This window comes from Manis pentadactyla, chromosome 18 (assembly GCF_030020395.1).
Source record: "Manis pentadactyla isolate mManPen7 chromosome 18, mManPen7.hap1, whole genome shotgun sequence".
Taxonomy (NCBI): Eukaryota; Metazoa; Chordata; class Mammalia; order Pholidota; family Manidae; genus Manis; species Manis pentadactyla.
In genome coordinates, this window is record NC_080036.1 from 27,737,722 (window position 1) to 27,755,837 (window position 18,116).

Here is an 18,116-nt window from a genome sequence, read left to right on the forward strand (position 1 = left end):
GATCTGGAAAGTCGCTTTTCTCTCTGCAGGAGGCAGGGTATTCTTGGTTCACCGTCCTCTAGGCGGGTGTAGACCAGAGTCCCGCCGACGAGCGGAGTGGAGCAGGCGACCGGGTCGGGACTCTGGTGCAGGCCTGAGGCGAGGGGCCCTGGAGCCTGCGGCTGCCCGGCCGGAGGTGGCCATTCATCCCTGAAGTGCAGCTGAGAAGCGAGGGCCCCTTCAGGGGCTCTTTCGAAGCCCGTGCCCAGGCCTGAAGGAGAGCTGCCCTGCTGCTGCCGCCGTCTCAGAGCGGAGGGTGACCCCCTGCCCCCACCCCGCCGCCCAGGTGGCTTCTGCCATGGCTTTTCCCCTTCGGCCGGACGCCCCAGAGCTGCCTGACTTCTCCATGCTCAAGAGGCTGGCCCGAGACCAGCTCATCTACCTGCTGGAGCAGGTCAGTGCCCGCCACGCCTGCAGCCTTTACCGCATCAACAGTTTAGCAGTCACTGGATGCATATTTATTGTTCTTGGCCCTTGGTATTGTCCTTGGAGCTTCCGTGGCAGGTTAGAATGAAGCACTCGGAGGAAAACCAGAGGGCAGTAAGAGCTGCTTGGGTCGTGGCCAGAGAGTTAATGGAAATTACTTTTTTTTTTTTTTTTAATGCAGGCCAGGGACACACCACTAGTGCCGGGAATCACTGGGGATTGAAAGATGGTTAAGACATCTTTGTCGATAGGGATCTTACGCCCCAGTAGGAGCAGTAAGAGCCGCAAATTACCACACGCGGGGTATCGTGAGGTAAATGGGTGATAGCTAGGGTGCCTGAAGCATTCAGAATAAGCAGTCATTTCTAGGAGAATGATCTAGAAGGTTCAAGGAGCTGGAGTGTGAAGAACAAGCGTGTTTTCTTTGGAGATGGGAGAACATGTTCCAGGCCGATTGACTGGTAGGAGCAAAATGGAGGAACCAGGGAAGGACAGAGCGTGTACAGGGAAGAGAGTGATCAGAAGTTACACAATAGGCATTAAAAGCCACTGAATACTTTTTTTTCCCCGTTTGAAGCATGAAGCAATACTTGAAGAGGATTCTAATACCCTTGTGTGGAGTGGGGTAAATGGGCAATGAAAGGCCAGTTAGGAGACGGTGTATCAGACAAAACTCGTGGCCATGAGAATGAAGGGAAGTGATGGATTTTTAAGTCATGGTGAAAGAAGGCTCAAAGACTTATTGGTGAGAGAAGTAAGGCTGAGCTTGAGTTTTTGACTTGGGTTAATAGGAAAATAATGCTGTTACTATAATTGTAATGGATTACATTTATGGTTATTTGTGTGATGTCCACGTTCCCCACTACATTGGAAGGTCCTTGAGGACAAGAAATATGTCTGTTTTGTTCAACACTGTATCCAGTGAGTACCTAGCTTAAAGTCAAGCACATAGCATGTGGTTGATGACTGTCTGATGCATGAACAAAGGAATGGAAATGAAAAAAAGAACTAGAAAGAGGATTGGGTTTGGTGGGAGGAATTGATTGATTTGGGTTTGGGTAGGGTGAGGTAAAGACGTTGGTAGGAAATAATACATGTAATATCCAGCAAATTCAATTGTAGAGCTGCAGCTGGGTTGAAGGTGGGTGCTTGGGAGAACCTCAGAACCTAAGGGGACCTGAGACTTTATTTCTTCTATGTGCCCTGTGGTGGTAGTGCAATGGTTGGCATATAAAAGACACTCAGCAAATGTCTGAGAGATTGAAAAGAGATGCTAGTTAAAGCCAGTTCAGGTGATATCCACATGACAGAGTAAATAAGGACAAGGACAGAAACTTGTAAATGGAGTGTAGGTGAGGAACAAGGTAACAGGGGTGGCCCAATGTGGCCAAAGTGGATTTCTATGCAAAAACATCCTCTCCAAGCCAATTTCTGACTTAATTCTTGTTGATGGGCACCGCTATTCAGGCTTGAAACCTTAGAGTCATCTTTGACTCTTTACCTCTCAGACTTAACTAGTTGCTGAGTCTTAAGGATATTTCCTTACATCTGATTTTTAAAATAGTTTTTATGAAATAACTTACACATTATAGAAAACGCAGAAAATAACGGGAACTAATAAGGAAAAATTCACTTCTAATCCTACCATCACATACACACACTTAATTTCTTTCAAGTACTTGAAAAATTCTGTTACACATTCCATGTATCTCTTAAATAACCTATTTATCTGTACCACCACCAGCCCACATCAGGTCGTCATTCATCTCCACGTGCTTGGGTGGCTCGGATTGTGGCATTAACCCCGTAAGGAGACTCCTTGCCTTCAGTCTGTCAGGCAGCCAGTCCTTCTTACCTATAGTTCCCAGATCTACCTAACTAAATTCCGAGTTGATGGGATGCTTCAGTGCATAAAAGCTTTCTGTTTTTCCTTGCTTCCTAGAGGGTCAACTCCAGACTCCCTAACCAGGCATTTGGGGCCCCTCATGCTCCAATTCTAGCCAACTATTTCAGTCTTATTTCCCACCATTACCCTACTTCAAGATGGCTGGCCTTGGTGCTGTTGACATTTCGGACTGGTTAATTCTTCCCTGTAGGACTGTCCTACACTGTACAGTTTTGAGCAGCATTCCTAACTTCTACCCGCTCGATGCTGGCAACACCCACTGCTCCAAGCTGGACAGCCAGAAATGTCTCCCGACATTGCCGAATGTCCTCTGTGGGTCACACTCATCCCTGGTTGAGGACCAGTGCCCTACATGTGCCTTGTGCATCTGCCACACTGAGTTGCTCGTTCTGTACCATTCAGCCTGTTCTCTTATCCTGGCCTTTGCCGGGTTGGCATCCTAATGTATCACTGCCAACACCTCCCCATTTGTTGAGGCCTCATTGAGAGGAAACATTCAACGGCATTCCCCCACCCTCCCCACCGCCACCCAGTGTGACTTCTCCTTCCTCTGGGCGGATGGAGTAGCATCAGGAGTGATGAAGCCGGAGTCAGAGAATGGGATTTGCAGTGGGAGAGCGGGGGTCCAGAGAGGACTGTCCGAGGCTAGGTTTCTGCATTGAGCATAAGTCATTTTTGTAATTAGAGGAAAAATGCCATGTAATGAGCTACTTGACAGTTAGTTGGGGGGTTGTGGGTTATGAGGTGGGGTTTGCTTTTGTTTGGTGTTGCTTAGCCAGTGGTTGGGGTAATTGGGGGGCAGAGTGGAGGAGGCAGTGAAGAGGAGCAGTGACATAGAATAAGGTCACGGTGAGTAGGAGGGTTGAATGACAAGGACTTAACCTTAGAAAGAAGGTTAAACATCTTTCCACTGGTAAAGAAAATTAGAACAAACCAAACCAGGTGAATAAGTAGAGAAATGTCAGCTGTGGACACAGACAGTAAATGAGGTGCCGGGGTAGATGATGTCTAGCGCCCTTCCAAATCAGAGATCCTGCCTCTATTAAATGGGTGGCTCAAGGGAGCTTGCGTGACCTGTGAGTGACCCCAGATACCACGTCTCCTTCAGCTTCCAGGGAAAAAAGACTTGTTCATTGAGGCGGATCTCATGAGCCCTTTGGATCGAATCGCCAACGTCTCCATCCTGAAGGTACCTGCCTCTTTTCCTAGGGGGACTCAGGACCCTCTTTCCTCATTAAGCAGTTTTTCTTTTGATGAACAGTACAAATTACTAAAGAGCAACTCCCCTTATCAGGTAAACATAGGGTAGTTGAATTGGGCAGGCAAAGGGGGATTTGATGCTGTCGTTTGTATTGCATTTGAATTGTTTCACTTTTGGGTTTTCTGTTGACAGTTTGAGAGTGATGCAATGGGATGGCGGTCAGGGTGGCAGTTTGTTTCCTAGAATTAGCATAAATAGGAGCCCTGACCTCAGTCCCTGACTTCGTGTCATGCTTGGGGTTTCCAGGCACTCTTACGTTCATTGTCTTGTTGGGTTCTCTCTGTAGCAACATGAAGTAGACAAGTTGTACAAGGTGGAGAACAAGCCAGCCCTCAGCTCCAGTGAACAGTGAGTACCTGTTGAACGGTGAGAGTGGGTCTGGGCTCCAAGCTGGAGGAGGTCCCGTACGTTTGCCTGTGATCTGTCCTTGGCTGAGATCTGGCACCATGATGCCTGTGACGTGGTTCACCTCCCTGCACTTTTACATCTTCAAGCCTGCATTGTGCTGTAGCCTCTTAAATGGGTCTCTGCTTCTGTAGTTTCTCCCTCCTGTGTCCTCTTTTCTCTCTAATCCAATCCACCATCTCTAACCACATTGATTCATCTTTCAAAAATATTTTCTTTCTTCTTTTTTTATTTTGGTATCGTTAATATACAATTACATGAGCAACATTGTGGTTACTAGATTCCCCCCATTATGAAGTCCCCCCCATACCCCATTACAGTCACTGTCCATCAGCATAGTAAGATGCTATAGAGTCACTACTTGTCTTCTCTGTGCTCTACTGCCTTCCCCGTGCCCCCCCCATTATGTGTGCTAATCGTAATGCCCCTTATTCCCCTTCTCCCTCCCCTCCCACCCACCCCCTGCCAGTCCCTCTCCCTTTGGCAACTGTTAGTCCATTAAAAATATGTTCATTGTGCCCTTCTTAAGAAGCTTCAAAGCTTCCCTTTCTTACTGACTGAAGTACAGGACGCCCCAAGGCCATGTCCAGGGAGGCCTCACACCGCCTTGCAGCCTGGTCTCTCACCTGTCCCCTTAGACCTCTACCTGACACGCGCTTACACATGCTTCCTACCTGTGTGCGGGTGCCTTTTCCCTCCTGGCCACTCCATCCTCCCTGCCTGAAAGGCTCTCCTGTCCCCACTGCTCCTGTGAATACCCTGCTGTCAGAGCGCAGCCCCACACTCCATGTGGCTCTTTGGCCATTCCAGACTGCGGTGATTTCACCCCCTCTCGATTTCCGTGGTGCTTAGTACTTGTCCTCTTTGCTTGGCACACAGTCACATATGCCTGTTGTCTGGTTTTCGTATTTATTTTTACTATTTCCCAATCTTAAATAATGTATACCCTCCCTTAGAGGAAAAAACTATCTTGGATATATGGAGAATACATACAGGAACCCCAGTTCAAAAAAGATTATTTTATATACTTCTTTGTATTGTTTCTAACACTTGATTGCTAACATACTCCAAACATATAGGCATCTTATCTTGCTGTGTAACAGATCGCAAATTATTTGAGAGTGGAACTCCTGGAGCCACTGTAGGGCCGACAAAGGCCCCCAGCTCACCATAGTAAACCTGCTCTCTTGAGGGGAGTGCGATGTGGTTGGCATATGGGCCAAGAGAGCCGGCACGGCTCTGGCTAGGATGGGGACTGTAAGCCTGTCAGGAAGAGCAGATGGTGAAAGAGTTGGTGGTGTCTCGGTTTCTTCTGAGCTGCTCTTAACACCTTCATGCTCTTTTTTCACTGAGGCCTTTTCCCTCCCTTCTCTCCCGTAGGCTGTGCTTCTTGGTGAGACCACGCATCAGGAACATGCGCTACATCGCCAGTGAGTCTCCCGCATGCTGCTCATGGCTGAGACCTGGGGAAGGGTGGCCAGGGTCCAAGGACCCTTTAGAAGATGGTCGTTTGAGTCGGCCCCACCCCTTGTAGAGCGTCTCTGCTTCTTTGCTTCTGGTATAACAAATGGTCCGTGGCTATCTGTGTTGCCTCCCTTCTGTCTGCAGATCTTGTCAATGCCGACAAACTGGCTGGCCGGACTCGGAAATACAAAGTGATCTTCAGTCCTCAGAAGGTGAGTTTGGCCCCTGTGCAAATGGGATAAGGTAGAACAGCACGGACAGCTGGGGTGGGGTAAGAGGCCAACCGCTATATTTCCCTCAAAGTGCATTACAGGTGACTGAGCCAGACACTGCCCTTTCACTGGCGGGGTCTGTCATCAAACTGCACCAAATGCAGATTGTGAAATTGTGAGAGGTAGCCTCGCTTCAAAGAGAAGATTGACACTTTTGAAGTAGAGCCTGCTCTGTATCTCTTCTAGCACGAATTCCTGCAGAGTAATTGTGTACAATGTTAGGGCTTCTCAGTGACTTTCTCCTTTATATTATTTTCCTTTAATGATCAGTTCACTAGTCGTCACTCCCCGTGCTCATCCAAGGCTTGTGCTGGGTTGCCCCGGGTTACTAGAACCATCCCAGTGTACTTAGGGAAAGCCTTTTCTTATACAGGAAAGGAAGCTTATTTTGCTCCGCCCCAGCTTTGAGAGCTGAGGGAACTGAAGCCCATGGTTACACCATGAGTGACATAGCTAGGTTAGTTCTCTTCCACCTTTATCTCAGTAACAGCAGTCAGTGTTTGGTGATTTCTTGTGGTTTCTCCATCTCTTGATTCCATCAAGCTCCCTTCTCATCCCACATCAGCAAGGTGCATTGTGGGTGCATCCTCAGATATCCATCCAGATTCCATCCAGACTGGAAGGAATGAGCCTCGACACTCCCCGCCGTAGGCCTGTAAAGCTGTACCAAGTAGTGCATGCCACACAAAGGACAGGTAGAAATTAAAGTTGAAAGGACAGTGGTTTATTCCTTTTCAGTTTTTCTAAAAAAATTCTAGAGAAGATAGAAGCAGTAGCGAAGCCTAAAGATGTTGAAGTCACCTGTTTGGGGGTTGAATCCTTCTTGCTTTACCACTTAATATCTGTGTGATCTTGGGTAAGTTAATTAACTGCTCTGTGTCTAGTTTTCTCATCTTTAAAATGAAGTTGACAGTAGTACTTACTAGCTTTTAATATACATGAGATGACTTTCAGTTTCTGTTAAATCTGTGAAAGCCTCATAGGCTTATATTGTTTTCTTATCATGTAAAAGGAATAAGCAGAAAAAGCCAATGGTTTTATATTGAAGATCATTGAAAGCACAATCTTACAACTATTTATCCTGTTTGGAATATAAATGTCTAGGATAACATTATTACCAGGGCAAGAAATGTTGAGTAAGATAACCAATCTGAATGATAGGCTACTTTCGAATGTTACTAAAGGAACTATGCCAATAATTTCTAGTTTTTGGAGTCTTACAAAATGATACTTCTAAGGGTAGATTTGCTTAAATGGAATACAACAAATTGATAAGTTTCAAATAATCTTAGAAAATGATCCTCTTTATAACAGAAAAACACAATCAATATTTTAATGAATTTTCTCCATCTAATACTATCCAGTCAAATTCTGTGGTCTAATTTTTTTTTTATTAAGGCATCATTGATATACAATCTTATGAAAGTTTTACATGAGCAACATTGTGGTTACCACATTTGCCCTTATTATCAAGTTCCCGCACACACACCCCATTGCAATCATTGTCCATCAGCGTAGTAAGATGCTATAGAGTCACTACTTGTCTTCTCTGTGCAGTACTGCCTTCCCCGTGCCCCCCCTATATTATGTGTGCTAATCGTAATGCTCCTTACTCCCTTTCTCCCTCCCTCCCTCCCCACCCACCCTTCCCAACCCCTCCCCTTTCATAACCGCTAGCCCTTTCTTGGAGTCTGTGAGTCTGCTCCTGTTTTATTCCTTCAGTTTTGCCTCGTTATACTCCACAAATGAGTGAAATCGTTTGGTACTTGTCTTTCTCCGCCTGGCTTATTTCACTGAGCATAATACCCTCTAGCTCCATCCATGTTGCAAATGGGAGGATTTGTTTTCTTCTTATGGCTGAGTAATATTCCATTATGTACCACATCTTCTTTATCCATTCATCTACTGATGGACACTTAGGTTGCTTCCATATCTTGGCTATTGGAAATAGTGCTGCGATGAACACAGGGGTGCATATGTCTTTTTGAATCTGGGATCTTGTTTTCTTTCAGTAAATTCTTAGGAGTGGAATGACTGGGTCAAATGGTATTTCTGTTTTTAGTTTTTTGAGGAACCTCCATATTGCTTTTCACAATGGTTGAACTAATTTACATTCCCACCAACAGTACAGGAGGGTTCCCCTTTCTCTGCATCCTCACCAGCATTTGTTGTTCCTTGTCTTTTGGATGTTGGCCATACTAACTGGTGTGAAGTGATATCTCATTGTGGTTTTAATTTGCATTTCCCTGATAATTAGTGATGTGGAGCATCTTTTCATGTGCCTGTTGACCATCTGAATTTCTTCTTTGGAGAAGTGTCTGTTCAGATCCTCCACCTATTTTTTAATCGGGTTATTTGCTTTTTGGGTGTTGAGGTGTCTAAATTCTTTATATATTTTGGGTGTTAACCACTTATCAGATATGTCATTTACAAATATATTCTCCCATACCATAACATGCCTTTTTGTTCTGCAGATGGTGTTCTTTGCTGTACAGAGCTTTTTAGTTTGATGTAGTACCATTTGCTCATTTTTGCTTTTGTTTTCCTTGCCTGAGGAGATGTGTTCAGGAAAAATGTTTATATTCATGTTTATATTTAAGAGATTTTTGCCTATGTTTTCTTCTGAGAGTTTTATGGTTTCATGACTTACATTCATGTCTTTGGTCCATTTTGAGTTTACTTCTGTGTGTGGAGTTAGACAATAATCCAGTTTCATTCTCTGACATGTAGGTGTCCAGTTTTGTCTTTGTCCTAATTTTGTATCACAGGAAGATCTCTGCCTCAGTAGCTGTAGAGAAGAGGGCATGTCTCTCTCTTCCTGATGCTCCCTTTGTTAATTATGAAGATTGGCAGTGTTGAAACTGGGCTCTGGAATTCCACTAATTCGCTTTAAAAGTAGGCCTACAGATGTCAGCTTACCCACAGAAATGCGTGAGGGATGAATAGGACCGCCTGTGTAAGTGAGGGGAGCACGAGGCATCCGTCTTCCACGCCTGCCCCCAGAGCTGTTATGAGGAATAAGGAGACAAGCCTCACATGACGCTAACAGTGATGCCTGGTACATGTGCAATGCCTAATGCACAGCCACTGTTCTTCCTGTCACCACCATTCTCAGGTGGGAGTGTCCTCACCTTTCTCCTCGTTACCTCCAAATATTTAATCTTTTCCCTACTTATCTCACAGAAGAGAAGAGACGCCGGCTGGCCTTTCCCAGCTGGGATCAGCGGGCCCACCATGTTCCTGGCCTGTCCCAGCTCTCCTTCCTACTCTCTCCCTTCGTCACATAGACTCTGATCTGTGCTCAGCCGTGTCTGTCCCTTCTGAACCATTGTCCCCCTTCATCTCTTCTCCTTGGCAGGGACCCTGTCTTCTTTTGTGGCTAAATTTGTAAGGATTATCTGCTGCCCCCGCCCCCACCTCCATCTTCATCTTTAAGTCCACACCCTGGGGTCTCTGTGGTCCCGTCCAGTCCTGCTCATCCTACTGTATGTCTCTGGCATTTGACCCAGATGCTCATTCTTCCTTGAAACTTTGACCTTCCATGCCGTGAGAGGTGCTGTTTTCCCCTATTCCACCTCGCTACGTATTCTCTCTCCGCCGAGTCTTGCACTTTGTGCACTGTTGATGTTTTGGAGTCCTCTCCTAAGCTCTCCTCTCCCCTTGTGTTCCTTTCTTTTCCCAGGGACCTGCCCTAGCAGAACCAGCTCTCTGCACCCCTGCTCTTTACCTCCTCTGGCCCCACCTGCACCGTTTCTATGGTACCGGGACACCCTTGCTCCCATCTCGGCCTGCAGGACACACCCTTCAATGACCTCTGAAATACTTTCTCCTCTCTGGAGCTTTTCCAGTCTCTCAGGGAAACAGAAGCAGTTGACTTAAATAAATAAGGTGGATGACAGGGAAACAAATTGTTGGGCTAGATGACCCCAGGGGGCCTTTCTAGATCTGAGAGTCTGGTTTCTCTTGTCTTTTTCACTGGGTTCGACAAGTGGTGTCCTCATCAGTGACCATAGAGGAACCCCAGAGAATGGAAAGAACAGGGAAGAAGGTGGTTGACTAATCAGCATCCTTTTCTCTTCCAGTTTTATGCATGTGAGATGGTGCTTGAGGAAGAGGGAATCTATGGAGGTGAGAATGTGAGTGGAAAGGGAGAGAACATAGGGAAGAAGGAAGCGAAGTCATTGCTGGACCCCACCCCATCTCCTCCTTTCCTGTCGCATTCCTGTGGCCCAGCGGGAAGAGAGCTTTCCTGAGAGTGGAGATGGGAGTGGGCCCCAAATCAGAACTCCAGGGTGAGGGGCTGCCAGGGCTTGGAGTCGGTAGCCACAGCTGCTCTACTCTTACCTTCCAAGACTCCCGCAAGGAAAACTGCTTCCCGCCTCTGTGTTCCTCACCCTGTGCTGCATGTAACACAATCTGATCACAGTAGTCCCTGAGGAAAATCCTGCAGCTGGTCAGCGTCCAGCTCCGAATCCTCGCCAAGGCCTCCTATGACGTCTTCAGTCTGGCCCCTTCCTGACCCTTCACCTCCCCATGTGCCGCCCATTCCTTCTGACTTTCTATCCTCTAGCCATGGGAACTTCGCACCTGCTTTTCCTGTTGCCTAGAGTAATCTCCACATTGACCACATTTTGCCTACCCAAATGTTACTCAAATTCTAAGCCTCAAGGCCTCTTCTCTAGAGAAGGCTTTCCTGTACCCCTAGTTGAGGTGGGGTCCCTGGAAAGTCTGTGCTCAGGATCGCCACTTTACTTCTTTGGAGCACAACTGTATTTACATTTGTCTGGAGTGTTATCCTTCCCACTAGATCAAATGCCCCAGAAGATTGGGAGTGCATCCATTCTGCTCCCGACTGAATCCCCCGTGCCTGGCCTCGAGCCTGCGCACCTGCGGCTTTTTGTTGAGTAGTGGATGAATGTTTCCTCGGCACTGTGGTTGGCATGCTGATGAAAATGCCCTATTGCACTGTATTACAGGCAGTTGTGTACCCGTCTCCCTTTGTTCCTACATTGCACCTCCTTCAGGGCACAGAGTATCCTGTGCTTAGTGCAGTCCTGGGCGTGTGGCAGGTGCTCAGATGCTTCTGCCTGTCTGTGGTGGGCCTCCCCCTGATATGAAGCTGGGAGCCTTCTGCAGGGGGCTGATGCTCTCTCTGTACCCACAGACGTGAGCTGTGATGAATGGGCCTTCTCTTTGCTGCCTCTTGATGTGGATCTGCTGAGCATGGAACTACCAGAATTTTTTAGGGACTACTTCCTGGTAAACACAGGGCCCTTGGGTTTCGGCATTGATGGGTGGGGACAAACATGGAATCTGCTGGCCAGAAATACTGACATCACCTTCGTCCAACACATACAGTGAGTTGGAACTTGATTGCTACTGGTGTGTCAGTGGGGCTTCTTTTGGGGCCATGAGCATCAACTCCTCCAAACAGTGCCCAAACCCTGCCTTCCTGCTCCTGCGCTTCTTGGGCGAACCACTTCCCGGAGGGTCTGTCCCATTGACCCGTATCTTTGTGGCCCATGGCGTCCCTACAGGAAGGAGACCAGCGTTGGATCAATGCCGTGGCCCAGGCCCTGCACCTCCTGGGTGCTCTCTATGGGCCCTTCCCTAACTGCTATGGGATCGGCAGATGCGCCAGGGTGAGCGCAGCCAGTACCTGCGTCCTGAGAGCCCCTCTCCTCCTCCTCTCACCCACCCAGGGCTGTCTGTGAGCATCTGTGACAGGATGCATACTTGTCACCTTGCTTCTGTTGCTCCAGAATGGTTCCTCAGAGAGGAGAACTTGTGTTGCTAACAGAAAAGCAAGGGCCAGGGCCTCCAGGGTCTCATTATCTTTGGGTGGGGGAGAGATACTCCTTCATTGACATGGGAAGGGGCGGGCAGGGACAGGAACAGATGAGAGTGGATAGGTAATATTGTCAATGATTAGCTCCCAATTACTTAATTATTCAATAACAATTATTATTGTTAATGATAATTCAGGGAGAAGTGTCACATGGAAAGGGGTTGGCTTCTGTAGGTGTGGGGCTGCAGTAGGGGCCTGGACACAGGATTAAGAGTATCTTTGACCCTGGCAGATGTCACATGAATTGTGGAGGAAACTGGAGGATGAGGAGGATGGTGAAACCAAGAGCCGAAGGCCAGAAATTGGACATATCTTTCTCCTGGACAGAGGTAAGTTATGCTCAGCACTCTTCTCATTGGGCCCTAGAAGACACGGGAATATGGAAAAGGTGGTGCACAGTTGGGATCCTCCACTTGGGGCAGTGAATGCCAGCTTTGATGGGCAGCGTGGGTCCTCGAGCCGACACTGACAAGCTGGTTAGAGGCTGCCTTGGGGAGGACCCTCACGGCCGGGGATCTTGGTTTCAGATGTGGACTTTGTGACAGCACTTTGCTCTCAGGTTGTTTACGAGGGCCTGGTGGACGACACTTTCCGCATCAAGTGTGGTGAGCGGGGTCTTGCGAGATGGAGGTGCTCCTCAGCCTCTGGGGCCTCCCTCGGGGCAGGCTTGTGGGAGGGACTGCGACTGAGCAAACTGCTGTCTTCCAAGTAGTTCAGAGGACCTTTCATGGCAGTTCAGGAAAGGGTAGAAGGAAGATGGTGGGCCTCCCCCGGTATGAAGCTGGGAGCGAATTAAAACCACAGTGAGATATCACCTCACACCAGATCCTCATAGCTGTCCTGTCTGTCTCAAAGGGAGTGTCGACTTTGGCCCAGAAGTCACATCCTCTGACAGGAGCCTGAAGGTGCTGCTCAATGCTGAGGACAAGGTGAGGGTGGGGGTGCTGACCGTGGATTTCCTCAGGTCTCTGTTCCCACAAGGCTGTGGACACGGGAGGGAGGGACTCCCCGCCCCCCCAGAGCACCCAGCAGTTACTTGACGTGTAGTCACTGAAACCAGCTCAGCTTTCCCTGGACTTCAGCCGGAGCAGCTGGAACCCCTCCTGCACTGTCATCACACTAGTGACGTAGGAAGGGACAAGTCGTGGTTCTGATACAGTAAGTCGTTTCCATCTTGTTCTCCTCAAGGTGTTTAATGAGATTCGGAATGAGCACTTCTCCAACGTGTTTGGCTTTTTGAGCCAGAAGGCCCGGAACTTGCAGGCCCAGTATGACGTGAGGCTCCAGCCCAGGGGTCCTGTTTTGTTTCCTCAGTGGCTTCCCAAGGCTGCTGCCGTTCGGCTCCCCTTCTGATACTGTGACGGGCCTGCCTTTGCTCTTGGTTCAGGGGGAAATAAGGGAAGTAGTGGTGTCCTTTCTCTGAGGGCAGGGAGAGGCTGACCTTATGGGACTTCACCCCAGCGCCGGAGAGGCATGGACATCAAGCAGATGAAGAACTTCGTGTCCCAGGAGCTCAAGGGACTGAAACAGGAGCACCGCCTGCTAAGTCTTCGTAGGTTTCAGCCTGAGGGGAGGTTGCTGGGAGTGCTAGAGGAGATAGCTGTTCATCTGGCAGATAGTGATCGTGTTTGGTCTGCAATGGGAAGAGGTGCTTCTGTGTGTTTCCTTAGAGGTGTTTATTCTTCTGGACAGTAAAGAGATATCCTTCTAGAACCAGGACTGTGTCAGCTGACTTTCATCCTGTCTGCAGATATTGGGGCCTGTGAATCCATCATGAAGAAGAAAACCAAGCAGGACTTCCAGGAGCTCATCAAGACTGAGCACGGTAACTGCAGCAGTTGGGCCTGGCGGCGGCGGCTGCCTCCCTGGCTTCCGGCCCTTCCCACCCCAAAAAGATGCTGTCTGGCTCTTCTCAGCTGATGCCGGCTGTGTGCAGTGCTGGTTTCTGCTAGGAGTCCTGGGGGCCCCTTAACCCACCCCAAGGGTGGAGAAAGAGTTGGGGAGGCACATGCTTGTTAGCATAGATGGCAGCAGCAGAGCTGCCCCCCAATAACAGGCTCCCCTCTGGCTCCTCGCAGCACTGCTAGAGGGCTTCAACATCCGGGAAAGCACCAGCTACATTGAAGAGCACATAGACCGGCAGGTGAGCAGGTGCAGCCCAGGTGCCGTTTCTTGGGGAGAGGAGGTCGTGTGCTATGAACTTGAACTTTGCTTTGTCTTCCTGTGCAGGTGTCACCCATAGAAAGCCTTCGCCTCATGTGCCTTTTGTCCATCACTGAGAATGGTGAGCCTTGGGGACCAAAGATGCCAGATAGAAAAACTATAGCTCAGGGAGAGAAGAAAGCATTTTGGAAGATGAACAAACGTCCTAGCAGCCAGTGTTTCCCTGTAATTTTATGGATTCTTCCCCCCGGTAAAATAAAGCCATTTTTCTTTTAAGTGATACATCTCGAGGTCATAGGGTAATGTATTGTCAAGACCCTAAGTAGGATCACATCAGGCCTCTCCAGAATAAGGCCTGTCATGACTTAAGACTGCACAGGCGTAGGGCAGAGTGGCATTTCTTTCTTCATTCCATATGGCCTCCTACCTTCAACAAGGTTTTGTAATAGAGATACAGTCCAGGACAAAGGGACAGCCTACTTCATAAACATTTCCTAAAGCCCAGATTCTACAGCCTTTTATGGCAACTTGTTTTTACCTTTGAAGTCTTCCGTTGGTGAATATTTTTTAAGGTTGCCTTCTACCCAGAGAAATAGTTTGCTTATTCTAAATCTCCTTTATTGTATTTGGAAGTCCGTTTCTTCTTATCTCATTAGAGGAAATCATCTAAGACTGCCCTTTGGAACTCGTTTGCACACTTTACCTTTTCTTCAGCAGCCATAACGCGGTTCCTTGTAGAAGTGGCCTGTGCTGGGAAGAAATGCAGGGGTGGTCCCTTCTCCCTCTCGCCGCATCCCACTGCCGTGGGCACGGCGATTAGCATTTGTTTCTGTGTCCTCTCCTCAGCACCTACACTCGGGGCTCTTCCCTGGAACTCTGAGATCCAGGCTTTATCCTTCCATAAGCAAGTTTAAATTTAGGAGTCAGTTTAGAATCAGCTGTATCGGATGCAAGGTTAACATTTACTGAATTCTTCCACCAGATTAGGTTTTTCCTGGGGAAAAGGGTTGGTGGGTTGGTTTGGTTGTACATTTCAGGACATCTGAGCTGGCTCGTGAACTTCCTCATGAGCCTTCCTTGCCCTCAGGTTTCATTCCCAAGGACTATCGATCTCTGAAAACACAGTATCTGCAGGTAAGGCCAGGAGAGTGTGTACTCTTGGGGCTGCTTGGCAGAGGGAGGTTAATGCACATTTTTGAAAGAGGCAGAAAGAGAAATGGCCCCTTTTCTGTCCCCATCCCCACCCTGTTCCCATTCTGGCCTCCTTGTAGAGGCTGTAGCGATAGTCACCCTTCAGCACAGACCTCCCCACTGCCCTGGTCTCACTGTCGTGGGGGTTGGCCAGTGCTGAGGGGACCTGGACAACTCAGCTCATGGGCCGGGTGACGAGTTCTCACCTGGGACTCTCCCTCACTGTAGTGCCGGGTGAGGCATTGACAGAGCTTTCCTGCCTGCTCCTTTTCAAGCCTCAACCCTTCTGTGAAGGCTTCCCTAACTCGTATCAATAGCTTTCTCTGTAAATAGTGTCCTGCTGCTTTCATTTTTCTTTGGCCGTTTCTGGTGGGAAAATCTTTCACAAAAACAAGTGTGAGCTCCTCTGGGCGCAGACTGCCTAAGCCACTCCCTCACGTCCTCATCGCCTTACGGTGCTGGGCCCGCGGGGACGCTCCGTAAACAGCGGAGTCCCATTTTCTTCAGAGCTATGGCCCCGAGCACCTGCTAACCTTCTCCAATCTGCGGAGAGCTGGGCTCCTAACAGAGCAGGCCCCGGGGGACACCCTCACAGCCGTGGAGAGCAAAGTGAGCAAGCTGGTGACAGACAAGGCTGCAGGTGAGCAGGGAGCACAGGTAGCTCCCCCTTCTCTCCACGGGCAGAGCGCCCGGGGGTTGCGGTGGGTGGCCGGGGACACCGTGGCTCCTCGCCACCGTGGCCGCTGCTCCTTCGGGCCGGCCGGGGACACCGTGGCTCCTCGCCGCCGTCACCGCTGCTCCGGGCCGGCCAGGGACAGCGTGGCTCCTCGGTCTTCAGTCAGTAGCAGCACTTACCAGTTGAACACTTGCTATGTGCAAAGCTCTTTAGATATGGTTTCTCATTAACTCATCACAAAGCAAAGTTTATTATCTCCATTTTACAGATGAGGAAGTTGAAGCTTAGAGACGTGAAGTGACTTGTTCAGTGTCCCTCAGTTAGTAAATCAGATTTGAGCCCAGGTAGCCCACACACTTAACCAGTAAACTTGGGTCACCCTATAGATGGCACTTGGGCAGCTGAGGAGGAGAAGGGAGAGGAAGACGGTGGGGAGAAGGGTGTGAATGTCTTGATCAGTTCCAGGGAGTTGCAGGGAAACTGCTTTGAGGGGTCCTTCAGATGTGACAGGCCCCTACTTGAGAAGAGGCGGGCCTACCACTTCCGGAATGGCGTCCCTGTGGCAGTGCCACGAACCCAAAGACCTTAGACAAATCCTAGCACAGATTTCTTCCTCAGGAAAGATTACGGATGCCTTTAGTTCTCTGGCCAGGAGGAACAATTTTCGTGCCATCAGCAAGAAGCTGAATTTGGTATGTAGAACCTGGATGGTTCAGGGCGGGGTGTCAGTGGTTCATTCCTTTGTGGAGTACTTTGAACCCACAAAACCTTTTTATTTTGTTTTTATAGAGATCCATTATTTGTTAGTTTTATAGCATGAGCTTAATTGAATGATGAGACAAGACACAAAGATTCATTCGTTTAATAAACGTGTACTAAGCACCTACCAGTGCCAGAGAATAGGCTAAGTGCCACTTCAGGGTCACTGAGGGGTCAGCAAAGGGGCATCCTGCCCTGCAGGCCTTCATGGGGAGCGTGGGGGAACTGAAGAGAATCGGTGGGTACTGAAGAGAAGCTTCAACCTTTGGTTACAGATTCTTTCCAGGGCTATTGTTGGTTTTCCTTCAGTTGAAATAAGAATTCTTCTTTGGACTATGCCACTTTTCTCTGACCCTCTAAAGGACTGGAGAGATGAGTTGTCACTTGCCTCATGTGTCCCCTTTGCCCTCTAGATCCCACGTGTGGATGGCGAGTATGATCTGAAAGTGCCACGGGACATGGCGTATGTCTTCAGTGGTGCTTATGTGCCCCTGAGCTGCCGAATCATTGAGCAGGTGCAGACACATGGCTCCTGCTCACATTCATCTTTCACTGTCTGCTTTCTCTTGGTCCCTAGCCTGTCCCAGCTTTTAACTACTCTAGTAACTAGTAAGAAATGTGACAGTCTGGTTTTTGCAGCCTTCCTTCTCTAAGCCTAATACTGTCTCACACTTGAGACTAGTGCTTATGCCCTCCCAGGTGCTAGAGCGGCGAAGCTGGCAGGGCCTGGATGAAGTGTTGCGGCTGCTCAACTGCAGTGAGCTGGCATTCACAGGTGCGTGGTGTGGGCAGGCGGTGGCATGGTGGAACAAGAAGAGGGCTGGATGCATCGCCCAGTACTACCTAGCAGGTCAGTGAGGAGCTGGGTCTGGTCTGATCTTTGTAGATATGACCAAGGACGACAAGGCTTCCAGTGAGTCCCTGCGCCTCATCTTGGTGGTGTTCTTGGGTGGCTGCACGTTTTCTGAGATCTCAGCCCTCCGGTTCCTGGGCAGAGAGAAAGGTAAGAGAGAACAGAAAGGTGAGAATAGGTCTCCATGGGATCTAGGGGACAAGGGCAGCACTCAGGAAGGCCTCTGGGTACCACTTGCTGTGGACTGAATGGCAGGAAGCCCTGTTCCACTTAGTGGGACAAGCTGTCACACAGGTATAAGCCCATGAGCATGGCCCTGATGCATCTATGTCTGTAAATTGTGCTTTGGTCCAGCCAGGGCTGTGGAACTGGAGGGTTCCATGTGGCTAGTATTGGGGGCCTGTGATCTGCTCTTACTCATGTGTGCTGGTGCTTTTGATCCTTAGGGTACAGGTTCATTTTTCTGACAACAGCAGTCACAAACAGTGCACGCCTTATGGAGGCCATGAGTGAGGTAAAAGCCTGATGTCTTCCCTGCCAGTGTGGAGTCTTTCCAGGACACATTCCCCAGGGGCGTACAGGAGTCTGACTCCCAGCTGCTAACAAAGTGTCCACCAACTTCTCTACCAAGAGCTGGGGAGCACAGAACTTATCTGGGATTTAGAGAGCATATCTGAGGAAAGAGTTCACTTCTGCCCTGGTGATACTCTCTGTTTTGTTTACAAAGTACAGCCCAGGCTGATAAGATACGAGGAAGAGGTATGTTTTGCTAAATCCTGTCTGTGTATCATTATAAATAAAGCCATACTCTCAGTATGTTTAATTCTGGACACGTAGCTCTTCTTTTTTAGTG

At 48.8% G+C, this 18,116-nt stretch overlaps 1 protein-coding gene across 1 annotated transcript; it reads left to right on the forward strand.

The window, feature by feature from the left end:
• VPS33B (VPS33B late endosome and lysosome associated) lies at positions 1–18,093 on the forward strand. Its single transcript, XM_036931924.2, has 23 exons — positions 1–433; positions 3,480–3,560; positions 3,919–3,980; positions 5,418–5,467; positions 5,646–5,713; positions 9,856–9,901; positions 10,938–11,032; positions 11,311–11,415; positions 11,854–11,950; positions 12,149–12,226; positions 12,477–12,550; positions 12,810–12,896; positions 13,083–13,173; positions 13,372–13,446; positions 13,700–13,764; positions 13,851–13,905; positions 14,872–14,918; positions 15,483–15,615; positions 16,270–16,343; positions 16,824–16,925; positions 17,110–17,185; positions 17,297–17,413; positions 17,710–18,093. Exons 1-23 carry the CDS (start codon positions 338–340, stop codon positions 17,787–17,789), a joined length of 1,854 nt encoding a protein of 617 aa, XP_036787819.1. The 5' UTR covers positions 1–337; the 3' UTR covers positions 17,790–18,093.
• The last annotated feature ends 23 nt before the right edge of the window (positions 18,094–18,116 follow it).